The sequence below is a fragment of the Chiloscyllium punctatum genome, chromosome 4 (genome assembly GCF_047496795.1).
Source record: "Chiloscyllium punctatum isolate Juve2018m chromosome 4, sChiPun1.3, whole genome shotgun sequence".
NCBI classification, from domain to species: Eukaryota; Metazoa; Chordata; class Chondrichthyes; order Orectolobiformes; family Hemiscylliidae; genus Chiloscyllium; species Chiloscyllium punctatum.
This window is the reverse complement of record NC_092742.1, coordinates 47,533,976-47,551,182: the sequence shown is the minus strand read 5'-3', so window position 1 is coordinate 47,551,182 and position 17,207 is coordinate 47,533,976. Positions and strand designations below refer to the sequence as shown.

Here is a 17,207-nt window from a genome sequence, read left to right as displayed (position 1 = left end):
GCTGAACTGAGAACAAAAATTGACAGACATTTGCAAAACCCAAGTGGCACTTTTCACAATATATAACTCCTCAAAGAAAATGATGACCAAATCATGATAACAATGCTAATATTGATTCATTCAAAATTGTCCACATAAAGGCCATCAAATAAATGACTATCTAACAAAACTGCCTCCTTTTCAGAGAAATATAAGTAACGTAGAACTTTTTTAAAAAAAGAGCAAACTTATAATTTAAATATTATTATTCACACTGTGCTTAGGTGCACAGCCCATGAGAGACCATACCTGCACAAGTCAGTTCCCACATCGATAATTTCATTTTCTGAGAAATGGGCACCAGTTTGCCGCAATAATTTGATAACTTCAGTGCGCCTGCAGAAGGAGAAACAATCACTGGGAGAGGGCAATTGAGGAGCAAATCATCTTATAAACATTATAACAGCAGAGCCTTTATGAAAATGAAGCATCAGAAATACCAAGGCCAATAATTTCTCATTTAGTGAAATTTGGGATTAAAAATCTACTTTCGTTTTCAAGGGAAAACTGTATTTTGAGACTTAGATGCAAAAATGTTAAATTGCTGCAGTCACCTAATGGAACTAAAACTGATGCTAAATAACCAAGTTAGCGTGTGGCGGTCATGTCAATTTACATGGGAATTTGGGATATTGCGAAATTAATTGGGACCTTTTCTTTGGGCTACCACAGTCAAAAACTGAAATGAACTCAAGCCTTATTGCAAATTTGTTCAGTGGTGTACCTGGCCTGAACTCTAAAATTTGTTTGTCTTGTCAGTACTTGTGACATGCAAGTTCCAGCTGGTTTGAGAAGTGTAACAGGTGGTCCCTAAAGGGACGACAGTGGTCTCTGCTATCGAACATGGAGACGGATTTATATTGTTACATTTCAGATTTTCACATTATGTCTCCAATGTAAAGTAAAGGGATGATGTGTAGCATGCATTAATCGGGCAGTATGGTGGCTCAGTGGTTAGCACTGCTGCCTCACAGCGCCAGGGACCCAGGTTCGATTCCAGCCTTGGGTGACTGTCTGTGTGGAGTTTGCACATTCTCCCTATACCTGCATGGATTTCCCTCGGGTGCTCCGGTTTCCTTCCACAGTCCAAAGATGTGCAGGTCAGATGAATTAGCCATGCTAAGTTGCCCATAGTGTCAGGTGCATTAGTCAGAGGGAAATGGGTCTGGGTGGGTTACTGTTCAGAGGGTTGGTGTGGACTTGTTGGGTCAAAGGGCCTGTTTCCATACAATAGGGAATCTAATCTAATGTGTGAGTGCTAGTTTGTTTGACAGTTAACAGATTAAAGGGACCCAGATTGTTTTGGTGGGGGGAAAAAGTGTAGATAGTGTACTAACACTGGACAGGCTGTGGGTGGAATCTTATAGGGCTTTGAATGACTTGGCTATGTTGAGATATGGGGCAGAACTGTTCAGTAAATGTCAAATGGTTCAACTTGATGTCAAGATCATCTCGTTTCAATGTTTATGGTTTTCACCAGCATTTCTGAGAGATTCTCATTCAGCAGTGGTGAGAAACAATCTAACAGTCACTATTGCTAGCCAAACGCCACAACTCCCCTCATAAATATTCAGACTTCCATCTTACCAAACTCACCAGGGCTCTTGTGACAAAGTGTACTATCCCTCTCTCTGGTACAGAAAGTGCAGGTTCAAATTTCACCTGCCCCAGAGGTGCATCATAACACTTCTGAAAGGATAGGTTAAAATAAATAACTCCTAAACTTGACAAATAGTCTAGACATTGGGAAAACTCCACAAGGAAAACATAGCAAACATATGATGGATTCAGATCACTGCTGTACCAAATAACTTACTGTTGGAAAGCAAGCACCAACATTTCAGGACATGCTCCACGGACTGCGGGTGCCCAAATCATACGTTTGGCTTGGAGAAAGTGAGACAAGTTAAAAGAGGAATTGTTCAAAGTGTGAACAAGCTCAGTCTGGCAAAGGGGGATGCTAGTATAGTGCCCAACTCATTTCTCCCAATTATGCCCTCGCTCCTTCAAGAACAACAAGTGTTCCTCCTGTTCTTCACTTTCTACCTCTCCACTCTCAGTACTGATAGAAGATAGAACAGTACAACACAGGAACAGGCCTTTTGGCCCATAAAGTGTCTGCCCATCATAATGCCGTTCTAAACTGCCTGGTCCATATCTCTCTATTCTCCACATGTTCATGTGTTTTTCTCTCTCTACAGATGCTGCCAGACCTCAAATGTTTCTCCAGTATTTTCTGTTTTATTTTAGATTTCCACCAACCACAGTATTTTGCTTTCAATTAGTTTTTTTTGGAGGGTAGATTAAAAGTCTAAGTTATTTAAGAAAATAGCTAGTAACTGGAATTTTATAAGTCACCGGTCTCTTCAAAAATCATAACTTTACAGCCAGAAGAAAAAGTCCTGAAGCAAAAAACAGTAAAACATATGAATGGCATATATTGGCTGGATTCATTTTGTCTAATTCAAAATTCAGCCCCAAAATGATCACCGCTCATTTCCAAGTATTGCTCTGATCGGTAAGGCTCTGGGTTCCAGTTCTACTCAGGAATGACGGTGAAATCCAGCTCATTGCTTCGCAGGCTCGCACTGCTGCAATCCTGAGTGTTCGTACAGACACACAACACCAGCATTCAATCCTCCAACAGAATGCTTGGTTTGCTGGAGTACTGCTCTCAGGGAGTGGCAGTAGTTCTGTGGAGCTCAAACCTGATGTCCTTACTCAGTGAGATACCATTTGGTTCCCATTGGCCAGGCCTGGGCTACTGTCTCTCAGCCAGCTGGCCCACACTGCTGCTGCTGCCTCCTACGTGACTTATTGCCACTGACTCAAAATCTGAGCAGGGTCTAAAGATCCAGAGTTGATTGAGAGTATTCTGCACAACCAATTGCAATTTATACTGAAGGAAGACAGCAATCTTACGATGATATGATGCTGCAGAGGGGCAATTGGGAAATTGTGAAGCAGTAGCGGTATGCCAACCAAAGGGAAATGGAATTTGTATTGCAGTTCACAGATGCATCTAAGAAAAAAAAATCCCAAATCTCCCATTACTGCCATGCAGAGAATTTGCTCTACTCTCTCTCCCTATTTTGCAACTGACCAGGCACTCAAACTATCGTCCCAATATCTGCTGCAAGGTTTGTGTGCACAAGCTGCCAAATCCTCCATGGTCTTGTCAAGATGCAAAACACTCCATATCAAACTCATTGAGCCAGTGCAACATCTCCAAAAACACTCCACAGTACTTCTAGGTAAAATGTAAAGTCGCCATAGCATTGCCACATCATAGGGCTCTCTCTCATTAGAGAAACAATTGATGATGGCTTAGCCTGAGGGTCACAACATCTTAGGTGAGGGGAGAATTCGAGGAGGAGTGTGCTCTTCAGGGTACCTCAGCCTTAATAGGAATTAAAAACACACTGTTGAGGTCACTAAGCTGTCCAGCCAACTGAGCTAACTGACCACAGAGTACTTGCACAAACTTTGCAACAGCATTAATCCAAATCACTTGAACTGCCACTTTGGATATCTACCCTTTTAAGAGGAAATCTCTCTTAACGATGAAGGCATGTCCAACTGAGAATGGTCAGTTTATACATTCAGTGGACCTCCCGCAGAAAAGGTTTTATGCAGTTGTTATAGTTAGTGTCTGCACAAGACATCTTGTTAAGTTTAAATTCTTCAAACCTTTTGTGAAAGCCCATGAAGGGTAACTTTCAAAGTGCTTGCAAAGCTGAGTTGGGCTTTAATACAGTGCACAAAAGGATTTTTGTGGGATTGCTATTGTCAAAAGACAGCCCACCACAGCAGTCATCCTACAGTTGCACTGGAGTAATCGAGCTAAGCAATTATAAGGACAAATACACTTTCAAGAGATGGGGTCCTACACATAATGGAGACTGGTGTTGGTCTACACTGAAAGATCAGTTTGGATTGAAATGAAGGATGTTGAAGCCAGTACAAAGTACTCTCCTTTTACTGGGAACAAAAAAATCTTTATCTGACCTCTTGGGTCGTTTGATTCTCACAACATATGAAAAAAATCCAATCACAAACTTCTACCACACAAATTATATTTCAAAGGCTGCAACACAAAGCAAATTGTCTTGTATTCTAGAAATACTTTTGCGCACCTGAATCTTACTGCATTCTTCAGTGGTGTATCACCGTATCGATCTTTGGCATAAACAGTGGCTCCACGACTCAGCAGATACTGAACAACTTCTAGATGTCCTTCAGAAGCTGCTATATGTAGTGGGGTTCGTCCATCATAGTCCTCACTGCACAGGTTCCCACCCTGAAAAGCATAGTATTTTGAAATAATCAGAGGGGTGAAAACAAAAAGTAAATCTGTCTTCTTTTAGATGTTATGGTACAATAGCAACTTTAAATAGTTAGAAGCAAAAAAGTAACTATGTGTTAACAACAATCGTGATGTAATGAGCTATATTAACCAGAGATCTGTAGATCAATTCCCCGATTGATCTCATACCATGAATCTACTGGAATGCAGAATATAACCTCATTGCTCCTCAGTTGAAGAGTCAGATATGCATCAAGAATTAAATAATATTTAAAACAGTGAATCTGGCCATTTACACCAAATAGTTGCTATTTATACTTCACACAAACCTCCTCCCAACATACTTCAACTAAACCGCTGTTTGATTGATACTACACAATTCCTACAGGTTAGTGTGTTTTTGTAGAACTCCAGTAAGCATAAAATTGAGCCTGTGATGCATTCAATGCCCAACAGTGTGTTGGTACTTATTGTATAACCCACACATAAAAACCACCTGCAACTCAGTACGCCTTTGGTAGAAGACGAAAGAATAGGATCAGAAACAGATGTAAAAAAAAATGTAAATCTGCAATAATAGTAACATAAGCAGAAAATACCCTTTAACTGAATTTTAAGAAAAAAAGGGTTGGTTAATAATGCATGGTACTCAAGCAGAAGGCATCTTTATCTTTCAGACACTTGCTCATCTGCTATGTACTTGAAGACAATATTATTTTAGTATGGTTTATTTTTGGGTGAGAATGAGATCAGAATTAACTTTATTCTAAAGTAATTTTATAAATATTGCAAGAGTCTAGATAAAACCTGATTTGTGTTTTTTGACTCATTTAACAACTGTATAAATACTGAGCTGAGAAGAGGCATACATATTATAGTGATGGGTATTACTTAAGTACAAACTTCATGGTAGAACATAATCTACTGTGTTTGGGTCAGGAACAAATGATGACTTGGGAACAACAGACCAGAGTTAAATGAGGATACGACAACAAAGAAACATTCAACAGTTTTATGGAATGCCTTCAAATATGAGAATGAATTTATATAGACTTTGCCTCAAAGGAGGTAAGAGAAGATGATGACCTGATTGAGCAGACCGTAAATCATTGGTGGAAGGAAAAGGCGAGATGAATCAAATTTTTTTTTATTCATGGTTACCTCAAGTTTTGGATAAACTATATTTTCCTGACCAATAGAAAGACTGAAGCCCCATCTTCAACTCAAGCTAAAAATGTCTGTGCTCATCTCCACTGATTGGAATCTTAATCGATGTTTCAGGTCAAATTAGGCATTTCAACTTCATTCATTCTCACCGACAGCTCTGGCTAGATGTCCAATCCCTTACAAGAGCAAATTTTTTCTGTTCCCTCTCTTCAGGACTCATACCATGGCACAATTTTAGAAGCATTTTCTGGTAACATCCTAATGTCTGAACCTAGACAGTAAGAATCACAATGCTGCCAAAGAGTAACAACTTGACAACACTTTCATCCAGCATCTACAACATGTATTTCCCAGAAAATGTCACAAAAGAGTAATCAGGAATGCAAACACATTAGTCCTCTTAAACACAAGCACTGAAACCAATTCTTTGAACTGGAATCGGGGCCCATGTAAAATAAAAGGTTGTTTATTAATGTACCTTTTTGATCACTTGTTATTTCATAATTGTTGACTGATAATAACTGATTTTTTTTTATTGCAGTGTCAGTATCACCCACAACACTCTGCATGTTTATTGGTGATGCAGAACATATTTCCAAGAGCAAGTGAAAGAGAAAGACATTGGAGGGTTAGTATTAAAACTCTTGCAAATGACACACAATTCCTGAACTATCAACCTCAATTTCTAAGGCTATTTTAAACACAGAAACCTATACATCAACATGGAAAAGCAGTATGTAAACACGCTATTCACCTTACTGCTAGTGTAGAAGATTAGCAATGACACTGATTGGTTGATCAAACAGCGAGTTTATTTCTATAAATTGTTCTGAGTCTTGGAGATCTGAAGTGCAAAATCTGAAAATTTGGGAATTGCGAAACTGCCTAGGGTGATGTTTCTATTCCTTAAAACAAAATCAAAAAATGCTGGAGACATTCAGTGGGTCAAACAGTATCTCTGGAAAAAAACAAGAGTTAACATTTTAGGCATAGAAACTTCATCAAAACAATTTTCGTAAAGGTTTCATGCTCCAATTGTCACCTCATATTTTTTCCACAGAAGTTATTTGATCCACTAAATGTTTCCAACACTGTATTGCTTTCCATCTTGCAGGTTTTGTTATAGTTTTTATTTTTCTATTTTTTTTTACCATATCCAGTATAGCTTCCAATGCATCAATATCACCAGACTTTGCTGCAGCACATGCCAACGAAGGTGTTAGAGCATCTCGGATAGCCTCCAGTTCCTATTGTTTTAAAAGGAAAAATTATGGAGTATAAAATCATTCAATATTCTTTATTAAATATACATTTCAAACAGTAAATGTTTTACAAAGCACACGATATATTAATACTCACATGGACTAACTATTTCACATTCCTTTAAGCTCCTGATTTGAACAATGCAATCTTTAAAACACTTTTTAAAAAATGTGTCAGAACGTAAAATAACAAAGTCAGTTTTATCACTATGGCATGTTACAGCAACAGGACTATAAAATCTACCTCTTTGCAGCTGACACTGAGAGATCTGGCAATAGCTTGAATAAATCGACTATCCCGAAGAGAAATCTTAGCCTCCCCAAGGGCTACACTCATTTCTCCTCTCAGGTTTTCAGACAGCATCTGGGAGAAAGCAAATATAGCCCATTGGTTAAATGTTTACCTTATATCATTGTGACTTTGTAACAATCACTAAAAAAAATTCAACATGTCAAAGGAATTGTCAATACAATTATGTAAATATCAAGTAATTAACAGTTAAACCTGGAAAAAAATATCTGACGAAAATTTGCTAAAAATAGTTGCAGCACATGAATATTAATATGCAAATTGCTCAGCAATTTATAATGAGGAAGCGATACTCTTGAAGGTATGCATTGCACAACTGCTGGCAATTTCTGCTATTCCTAACTTTATAAATACTGCACATCACCCTTAAGCTACCTATGAATTTCATCAAGTTGCTGTATTTGCTCTTTAAACTCATTACAGAAAAGCAAATATAATAAATAACAACCTATGCGGCCGTTTGGTGAAATAGTAATTGCTAATGATTGCTACTCAACCATGTTGGACTGAAAAGTGAATAACTAAAACAGCAAATTTCCCTCCCGCTTTTCGAAGTTTGTTTTACACGAATTCGCTTTTATGAAAGACCTACATTAGTACCTGTGTTTTCGCTAACAAAAGGAAACTGAAGAGGGTTTTTGCTTTTAACGAAAGAAGCGAACTTTTTCCCATATAAACTAAAGCTTCCTCGCTTTACGCCATTTTGGCTTAAGAAAGGTTTCATAGGAATGCTCGACATTCAGATAGCGAGCAATACCTGTACTCAAATGCAAAGGTGCCTGTGAGTACAATAATAAAAAAAAAACTGAGTAGGGCAGTAATGTTTGACAAAGCCCGATCAATTTCCATCCATACATTTACACAGACTAAAATTTGGCGAGTTCTGCTTTTCACAAATTTCTTCTGATTCATTTTCCTCTATCTGTTGTATCAAATCATCGCTTACGCCCAAGAACAAAAATACACATCAAAATTCCACACACTGAGTTAATCATGGTTATGGAGAGGGGAGTCTGGGTATGTCCAGCTCCTACTCTTTGGAATAAGATGAATGTGAGGTGACCATATTAAAACAAATGAGATTATTAGGGGGTTGGCTGGATAGATGTGAAAATGTTGTGCCTCTTTGTGTGATAGTTTGGGACTAAAAGCCATAATCTCCAATAAGGGTCACCAATTTAAGACGTGCTTTCCCCTCAAAAGGCAGCAAATCTGTGGAATTCTTAACCATAGAGGGCTGTAAAGATTACGTTGTTAATTGTATCCAAGGCTGAAAGAGACAGATTCCTACTCATTGCGTAAGTGAAGACTTATGGAGAAGAGGCAGGAAAGTGGAGTTGAGGGTTATGGGATTATCCATGATCTCACTGAGTGGTAAGGCAGACATGATGGGCCAAAAGGCCTACTTCTGCTCTAACATCTTATTGCTTAATGGTCTTATAACCAATTCTCTACCAACCTGAAACAACTACACTCCCACACCTGACCCAATTTCCCTACAACCTTTTGAACCTGACCCCACCTCACTCTCCCAACACCAACCATCTCTCATTCTAACCGAATTAATTCCAAACTCTACCTGACCTGAATCTCTCTCCCAGCACGAGCTACACAACTCGACTGTTAGCCCCATCATCCCACCACAATCCAATCCTCTCACAATTACTCTCCTGATCTGACTGAACTGCTCATTTATTCACATACCCGCTCATCCACTCACCTATCTTCACACTCACCCATCCAGCACATGACTTAAAATCTTTTTAAAAAAGTGTTCACAGTAGCTAATGTTAAAAATGGGTATGACCGCTCTGCCTCTTGTGTCCAGCCTTTTGCAAAAAGAGTTACACTGACCTCTCTGCTGGCACCAGGATTGAGTGTCTGGGCTAAAAGTGTGCAAAAAACATCTCATCACAGAAATGTTTGCAGGCAGTAGAAATTCACACTGCAGCAAAACTGACTGGAAGATATATGGCATGGTGTGCATTTGTCGCATGCGTTTGCTTGCATTATGCATGATGTTAGTCATCCCTTTGTTTTGATACATCCACTCTGCAGAAAAGTGAACTTTTAAATGCTAGGGAATGCTGTTGGCTGTTCGTGCTATGTTCCCCTGAGAATCCATCATCCCGTACATTTTCCAAAACAGCATTCCTATTTGAAATGGGTATATCCACAAAAGACTCCTGCCCTTGGTGCCGATCTCTCTTACCCTTCCTGGAGTTAACCCATCTATGTGACTGTATCTGAGACTTTCCCCCCTTCCTATAACTGCCATCCATCACATACTGTTGCTGTTGTAAATTCCTCATCGTTTCCTTCTGTCTCTCCAACTGATCCACTCGATCTGATAAGATTCGCATCCAACAGCATTTGGACTGTATGAATGAATTTGTTCTTTTCAACATAAATCCACGTAGCCGCCTTTGACTCTCTCCTTTAAGTCACCAAAACCTCTTACATGGTCTTCAGGTTTTCATGTAACTGCAAATATCATGAATAGGTTTTCTATTTCAAGAAGTTCCTTTTTTGCTTTGTCAATGAATAATGAACAATGCAGGAAACTCAAAGCCCATGCCTTTTCCTCATACTCTTGCACACAATTGCCATCCAAATAATCATCCGATTCCCTCTTGAATACATCATTTACGTAACCTTCACCACATTTCCAGGCAGTGCATTTTATATCTTAACTGCTTACTGAATGAAGAACATTTTGGATCACATCATCCATGCTTCGTTTGCACATCATTTTAAGTCTATGCCTTCCCGCTCTTCTCTCTTTTATGCATGGGAACAGCTTCTCTCTATCTATCCTGTCCAGCCTGCTCATGATTTTGAAAACCCCTCTCAAATCTCCTCCTGCTTCAAAGTTGTTTCCAGTGGTTAAAATCTAAGCCTAACTTTTAAAAAGTATGATTCTGCTCCACTCAGCCAATCAGATTTAACATGTCGTATGACTGGTGCATCAAAGGACTGATAGATGGTGATTTTCTGTTCTGGCTGGATTTTTCTAACAATCAGTATGCATAGAAGTGATGATGATCAAGATTGATGGTAGGAAGGTTAACAAAAACAGAAGGTGCTGAAAAAGCTCAGGTTTGACCCTTCCTCAGAACACCAGACCTGAAAACGCTAACTCTGATTTCTCTTCACAGATGCTACCAGACCTGCTCAGCTTAGCAAGTTTTGAGAAGATTTGTAACTCAGGTTGAGGTTTTGGATGTAGGTTTGCTCGCTGAGCTGAAAGGTTCATTTCCAGAAGTTTTGTTACAGCTCGCAGGTTTGGAGGGATATGGGCGGGGTGCTGGCAGGTGAGAGTAGATTGGGTTGGCATATCTGGTCGGCATGGACAGTTTGGACCGAAGGGTCTGTTTCCATGCTGTATATCTCTATGACTCTATGACTAAACCCAAACATATAAATAGAAAGTAGGAATTTTCAGCATTGCTTCGCATGAGGCCCACTGAAGATGTTACCTAGTAGGTTAATGAAATGTCTGCTAAGCTTTTTCAGCAATTTCTGTTTTTGTTTCTGATTTACAGCATCTTTTGGCTTTTATTTGGTAGCAAGGTTAATATTGATGTGAGTAAATTTATGCTGAAAATGTGTTGCTGGAAAAGCACAGCAGGTCAGGCAGCATCCAAGGAACAGGAGAATCGACGTTTCGGGCATCAGCCCTTCTTCAGGAATGAGGAAAAAGTGTGTCCAGCAGGCTAAGATAAAAGGTAGGGAGGAGGGATTTGGGGGAGGGGCGTTGGAAATTCGATAGGTGGAGGGAGGTCAAGTGAGGGTGATAGGACGGAGTGGGGTGGGGGCTGAGGGGTCAGGAAGAAGATTGCAGGTTAGGAAGGCGGTGCTGAGTTCGAGGGATTTGACTGAGACAAGGTGGGGGGAGGGGAAATGAGGAAATTGGAGAAATCTGAGTTCATCTCTTGTGGTTGGAGGGTTCCTAGGTGGAAGATGAGGCGCTCCAACCGTCGTGTTGCCATGGTCTGGCGATCGAGGAGTCCAAGGACCTGCATGTCCTTGGTGGAGTGGGAGGGGGAAGTTGAAGTGTTGGGCTACGGGGTGGTTGGTCCGGGTGTCCCAGAGATGTTCTCTGAAACGTTCCGCAAGTAGATGGCCTGTCTCCCCAATATAGAGGAGGCCACATCGGGTGCAGCGGATGCAATAGATGATGTGTGTGGAGGTGCAGGTGAATTTGTGGCGGATATGGAAGTGTCCCTTGGGGCCTTGGAGGCAAGTAAGGTGGGGGGGGGGGTGCAAGTTTTGCATTTCTTGCGGTTGCAGGGGAAGGTGCTGGGAGTGGAGGTTGGGTTGGTGGGGGGTGTGGACCCGACGAGAGAGTCATGGAGGGAGTGGTCTTTTCGGAACGCTGATAGGGGAGGGGAGGGAAATATGTCCCTGGTGGTGGGGTCCGTTTGGAGGTGGCAGAAATGACGGCGGATGATACGCTGGACATGGAGGTTGGTGGCGTGGTAGGTGAGGACCAGAGGGGTTCTGTCCTGGTGGCGGTTGGAGGGGTGGGGCTCAAGGGCAGAGGAGTGGGAAGTGGAAGAGATGCGGTGGAGAGCATCGTCGACTACGTCTGGGGGGAAATTGCAGTCCTTGAAGAAGGAGGCCATCTGGGTGGTACGGTTTTGGAACTGGTCCTCCTGGGAACAGATGCAGCAGAGACGAAGGAATTGGGAATATGGGATGGCGTTTTTACAGGGGGCAGGGTGGGAGGAGGTGTAGTCTAGGTAGCTGTGAGAGGGGAGGGAGGAGTCTGAGACGGTCCAGGTGAATTTGAGGTCAGGTTGGAAAGTGTTGGTAAAGTGGATGAACTGTTCAACCTCCTCATGGCAGGCAGGGAGGAGGGACTTGGGGGAGGGGCTTATGCCCGAAACGTCGATGAAGGGCTTATACCCGAAACGTCGATTCTCCTGTTCCTTGGATGCTGCCTGACCTGCTGCGCTTTTCCAGCAACACATTTTCAGTTTTGATCTCCAGCATCTGCAGTCCTCACTTTCTCCGCGAATAAATTTATAACTATTGAACAAGTTTTCAATTAGAAACTTTCTTATTTTCAATATATTTCACATGAAAATTGAGCAGGAGTAATTTAGTTCTCAGACCTCTTGGAAAGTCTCTGAACCGTCAGAATTCCATAGGCCAGAGCTTGAGAGATACTTGAGAGGCCATGCAGCTGTTCTCTCATTAGAGAGACACAACTGGTTTAACCTAAGGGTCACCACACCGCAGGCGAGGGGCACGGGTGAGAAAGCAGGACCTTCATGGTAACCACAGCTGGCACAGGAACTGAGCCCATGTTGTTGGCATCACTCTGCAATGCAAGCCTAGATGTCCAGTCAACTGAGCTAACTGACACCTGTGTTGTATTTTGCATCACCATAAATGCATCAGTGTACTTTAAAAAGTCTTGCGGGTGATATCATTGTTGCATGGGAGCATTTAACCTAAGGGTATAAAGATCACAAGCTCCAACGAAATGCAGATCACTTTAGGCATGACACACGAAAGGAACAATACTGCTCTGTAATTTATGCACTTCAGTGTGGATTGTAATAAATATCTGTTGAGATTATTCTATAACAGATTATCCACTTCTAGTCTCTTACATTGCACGGTAACTTAAGCATTGGTGGTATGTGTATAGAACGAGGAAATGGTGGCGATGGGTACATTTACAACATTTAAAAGGCACTTCGATGGGTATCTGAAGAGGAAAGGTTTAGACGGATATGGGCCAAAAGCTGGCAAATAGAACGAGGTCAGATTGGGATGGCTGGTCGATATGTAGGAGTTGGACCGGGGGTCTGTTTCCACGCTGTATGACTCTATGACACTGCTACAGCGGGTGGGTCATTCCATTCACTTAAAATATCAGACAGTACATCTGAATTACAAAATCAAATGGAATCTTTTCCTTTGGCAGCTGGAAAGGACACCTCCAGTGTCCTCTCCCTCTCTTACCTGATGCTTCTTTCTTGCTGGCAAGCTTCTGATTGGCCCTCCACAGTCAACAACCCGGCCTTAAAGTTGCAAGCTTTGGCCATTAATTAGTTACCCCAAGGAAGATCAGACGATTCTGACCCACATTTCAGCCTGATGGCAGGGTTCAGAAACTCCCAGGGATCATCCAGGTTGAGGCATTTCAAAAGATATTTGCCAAAGAAATACTGGACTGCTCTGTTGTCAAGAAAAACATGGTGCAACTCCTTTAGAGTTGTTCATCCTTCTCACTGCTCAATGGAACTAAAATATGGTATTGTAGGAAATAAGTGCACACAGCACTATTACACAAATCTGTGACTGAAATACATACCTTCCTCTTCTCCTGAATACTTAGTTCAGCCTTGCCTAGTACATAGGACAATTTAGCCAAACCAGCTTCAGGTGTCATGTCACCCCCTGGAATGAGACCTACATCTGTGAGGGCCTGAAATTGAAAGTAAATAGAACATGAAATAAATTTCAATTGAAGCTGAAGAAACTTATAGTATATAATGAAATTAGTGTGAAAATGATTGCACATTGACCCATAACTAATCATGCTCAGAATTAATATTAGACTTAACAATCTATTGTCCAAATATGCAGGAACTGATTTTGCACTTTGGGATTGATAAATAGCACACAAATTCCACGGAGCTATGTAATTTAAAATAATTTTATAACAGGTTCTCTGTTGCATCCTGTCCTGTAATTGGGTTTAGTGACAGACCCAATGATGTGTTTTTGTCAAAGCACAGGCATGGTTATCAAATCAGGGGCAAAACAGGATTGCAAAAGTATATTCTGCTCAACCAAATGTAGGAAAATGTGTAATTTCTTTTCATATTTTGTGCTCTGCATCATTTTTATGTGAATATTATGTGAACTCCTAGTAGGTAAAAGGTCAAGTTCAAATTTCCGCTTCGGATCCATGACTCGTGTGATGTCAGTCAATTCAGGCACCCTGATGTAAATTCCAAGTGTACACTACATGAAGGGAGTAGGACAAATGGCTACAACTATGTTATCAATTGAGATCAAAGACTAGATTAATAGAATTTTTGCTAGTATAAATTTGTCAAATGATTACACAGGATAAAGTTAATGAAGGACTCTTTCAATGTTGAAGATATCTTGTTTGGGTCGTGACTACAGGCTACTTGGCTCTGGCAAATGAGTCAAAGTCAGACCCTAATGGCAACACCAGAATAGATTAGATTCCCTACAGTGTGGAAACAGACCCTTCGGCCCAACAAGTCCACACCGAGCCTCCGAACAGTAACCCACCCAGACCCATTTCCCTTTGACTAATACAGCTAACACTATGGGCAATTTAGCATGGCCAATTTACCTGACCTGCACATCTTTGGACTGTGGGAGGAAACCGGAGCACCTGGAAGAAACCCACGCAGACACTGGGAGATTGTCTGTGTGGAGTTTGCACAGTCATCCAAGGCTGGAATCAAACCTGGGACCCTGATGCTCTGAGGCAGCAATGCTAACCACTGAGCCATCATGCCACCCATTTCTAAAATAATTTTTTTTGGATTAGATTAGATTCCCTACAGTGTGGAAACAGGCCCTTCGGCCCAACAAGTCCATACCAAGCCTCCGAAGAGTAACCCACCCAGACCCATTTCCCTCTGACTAATGCACCTAACACTATGGTAATTTAGCATGGCCAATTCACCAACAAAGCAGGGCCCCAGCTGCAGAGGGTGAAGTAACTCACTGAAGACACTCAACACAGATTTCAAGATGATATGGGAGAGGAGAGGCATAATAAGCCACTCAAGATGGTTGGAAGCAAGAACCATCTTAACTAGGACATCATTGATCTTTGTTTATAACTTATGTTGCTGAATAAATTGCATGAACACCAGTAGATTAGGTGTCACTGACTGACGATCATCATCGAATCTGTAAGATACTTACATCATCTATTAAGCAGTCATAATTATTTTTAAATCATCCTGTTCAGACACAGTATGACTCACTTCCAGGACAGATGGAACTCAAAACTAGACTTTCAGCGCCTTAAGAGCTGACTTTGAGGCATTCTTTAACTGTTCACAATACAATTTTTAAAAAATGAATTGACAATTTTAAACAGAAATTATATTAGCAACAATTCAGTGATAACCGATTTTTATTAAAATACATTAGAGCTAATGTTATTACCCTTCATCAAGCAATAAATACGACAAAGCACAGCCTTAGTGTGAAGCTGAGACACTTTCATTTATACTGATACTCATGTTGGTTAGGTGCCTTTAAATATTTGGAGTACCTGTCTGCCTCAGACGGTTGGTCATTTAGAATTAACAAAAATCAGTGAACTGAAACCAAAAAGGAGACAGTGAGGTAGGGACCCCTAGACACAAAGCACCACAAGTGGGAGGAACTGGCAAGGTGAGGCCTCAGAGGCAGAGGACCAGTGTAAGACTCAGGAGTAGCAGCAACAAGATTAAAAGCAGCAACAAGAATAGAGACCAGTGGCAGACCTGCTGGGGACCCATGAGCAAGGTGGAAAGGAGCAGCAGCCAAGTTGGGAGCACCACAGTGCATTCACAATGTTGGGAGGTTCATGGATAGCACATTTGAGAATATGGTCACTTTAGAGCTTAACAAAGTGCAGGAAAAGGGGCAAATAATACTTGTGCATTGCAAATGTCAGGCATTGACTATCGCCAATGAGAGACAATCCAATCACTGTGCCTTGACCTTCAATGGTGTTATCATCACTCAATCCCCCAGTATCAACATTCTGGGGGAGGAGGGGCTGCCATTGTTCAGAAATTCAACTGGACCTGCCATATAAATACAATGGCTACAAGAGTAGGTCAGAGACAAGAAATACTGGCAAGTAACCTACCTCCTGACTCGCCTGTACACATCTGAAAGGCACAAGTCAGGAGTGTGATGGAATATTGCCCACTTGCCTCGATGAGTGCAGCTCCAACAACACTGAAGCAGCTTGACACCATCCAGGACAAAGCATGAACTTGACTGGCACCACACCCATAAGTATCCATTCCCTTCACCATTGATGCTCAGTCACTGCAGTGTATAAATTTTATATGAAGCATGCAGAAATTCATTGACAATTCTTAGACAGCTCTTTCCAAACTCACTACACGAGTGACACAACAATTACTAGGGCAGTATATAATGAGGAGAATTGCTATAAGCTGCAGGAGAATACCAATGGATGGTGAGGTGACACAGGAGTGGCAAATGGAATCAAACTGGGGAAGTGAGAGGTAATGGACTTGGGGAGGGCTAACAACACAAGGGATTGCACCATGAATGGTCGGCCCCTGGAAAGCACTGAAAATCTGAGGGACCTTGGCGTGCACATCCACTGATTCCTGCAAGTGGATAAAGTGGTTAAGACTGGATATGGGATACTTGTCTTTATTAGCCAAGATAGAGAAAACAAGAGCAGGGAAGTTATACTGTAACTGTACAAAGGCCGCAATTGGTGTTCTGGTGACCACATTATAGAAAGGATGAGATTGCAATCAATAGGGTACAGATGAGATTTACCAGGATTCTTCCTGGGCTTGGAGATCTGAGCTATGCAGGAAGATTGAATAGGTCGGGATTGTTTCCTTGGACCTGCAAGGGACCTGATAAAGGTTTATAATGCTAAGAGGGGCATAGATAGATTGGACAGGCAAGCACTTTATGCATTAGCAGAGGTATCAATTATCAGGGAGCATAGCCATCTATCTCTGAATCTAAGAAAGGATTTGAGTAGGAATCTTATCACAGAGAGGATGGTGGGAGGCTAGAACTCACCGTGTCAAACAGCAATGTTTTCTTGTATTTAGATATTCACATGCATTGTAAAAAAGATGGCAGTCAAATCTGCATGATGCAATCTCTACACACAGAAATATGATTACTGACCAAATAATGTTTTTGTTGTGTTGATAGAAAAATAAGATTTGGCCAGGTCACCAGAAAAGCTACGCTGCTCTTTTCTTAAAAATCATGTTATGAAATCTTTTACATCCATCCGAAAGGTCTGATTGGTTCTCTGGTTCACATATGAAAGGCAGCTCCTCCAACTGTGCACCTCTCCCAAAGTACTGCACTGAAGTTTCAGCTATGATTT

At 41.3% G+C, this 17,207-nt stretch overlaps 1 protein-coding gene across 3 annotated transcripts in view; it reads right to left on the bottom strand.

Moving 5' to 3' along the window:
• The window catches only part of aspg (asparaginase homolog (S. cerevisiae)), a 55,460-nt gene that overhangs the window by 14,026 nt on the left and 24,227 nt on the right, over nucleotides 1–17,207 (bottom strand). For all 3 annotated transcript variants that reach the window (XM_072568612.1, XM_072568614.1, XM_072568613.1), the window contains exons 9-13: nucleotides 13,416–13,529; nucleotides 7,019–7,138; nucleotides 6,664–6,759; nucleotides 4,176–4,339; nucleotides 289–375 (exon numbers count right to left, since the gene is read on the bottom strand). In XM_072568612.1, coding sequence (XP_072424713.1) covers nucleotides 289–375; nucleotides 4,176–4,339; nucleotides 6,664–6,759; nucleotides 7,019–7,138; nucleotides 13,416–13,529 — 581 coding nt within the window. The remainder of the gene's footprint in view (nucleotides 1–288; nucleotides 376–4,175; nucleotides 4,340–6,663; nucleotides 6,760–7,018; nucleotides 7,139–13,415; nucleotides 13,530–17,207) is intronic.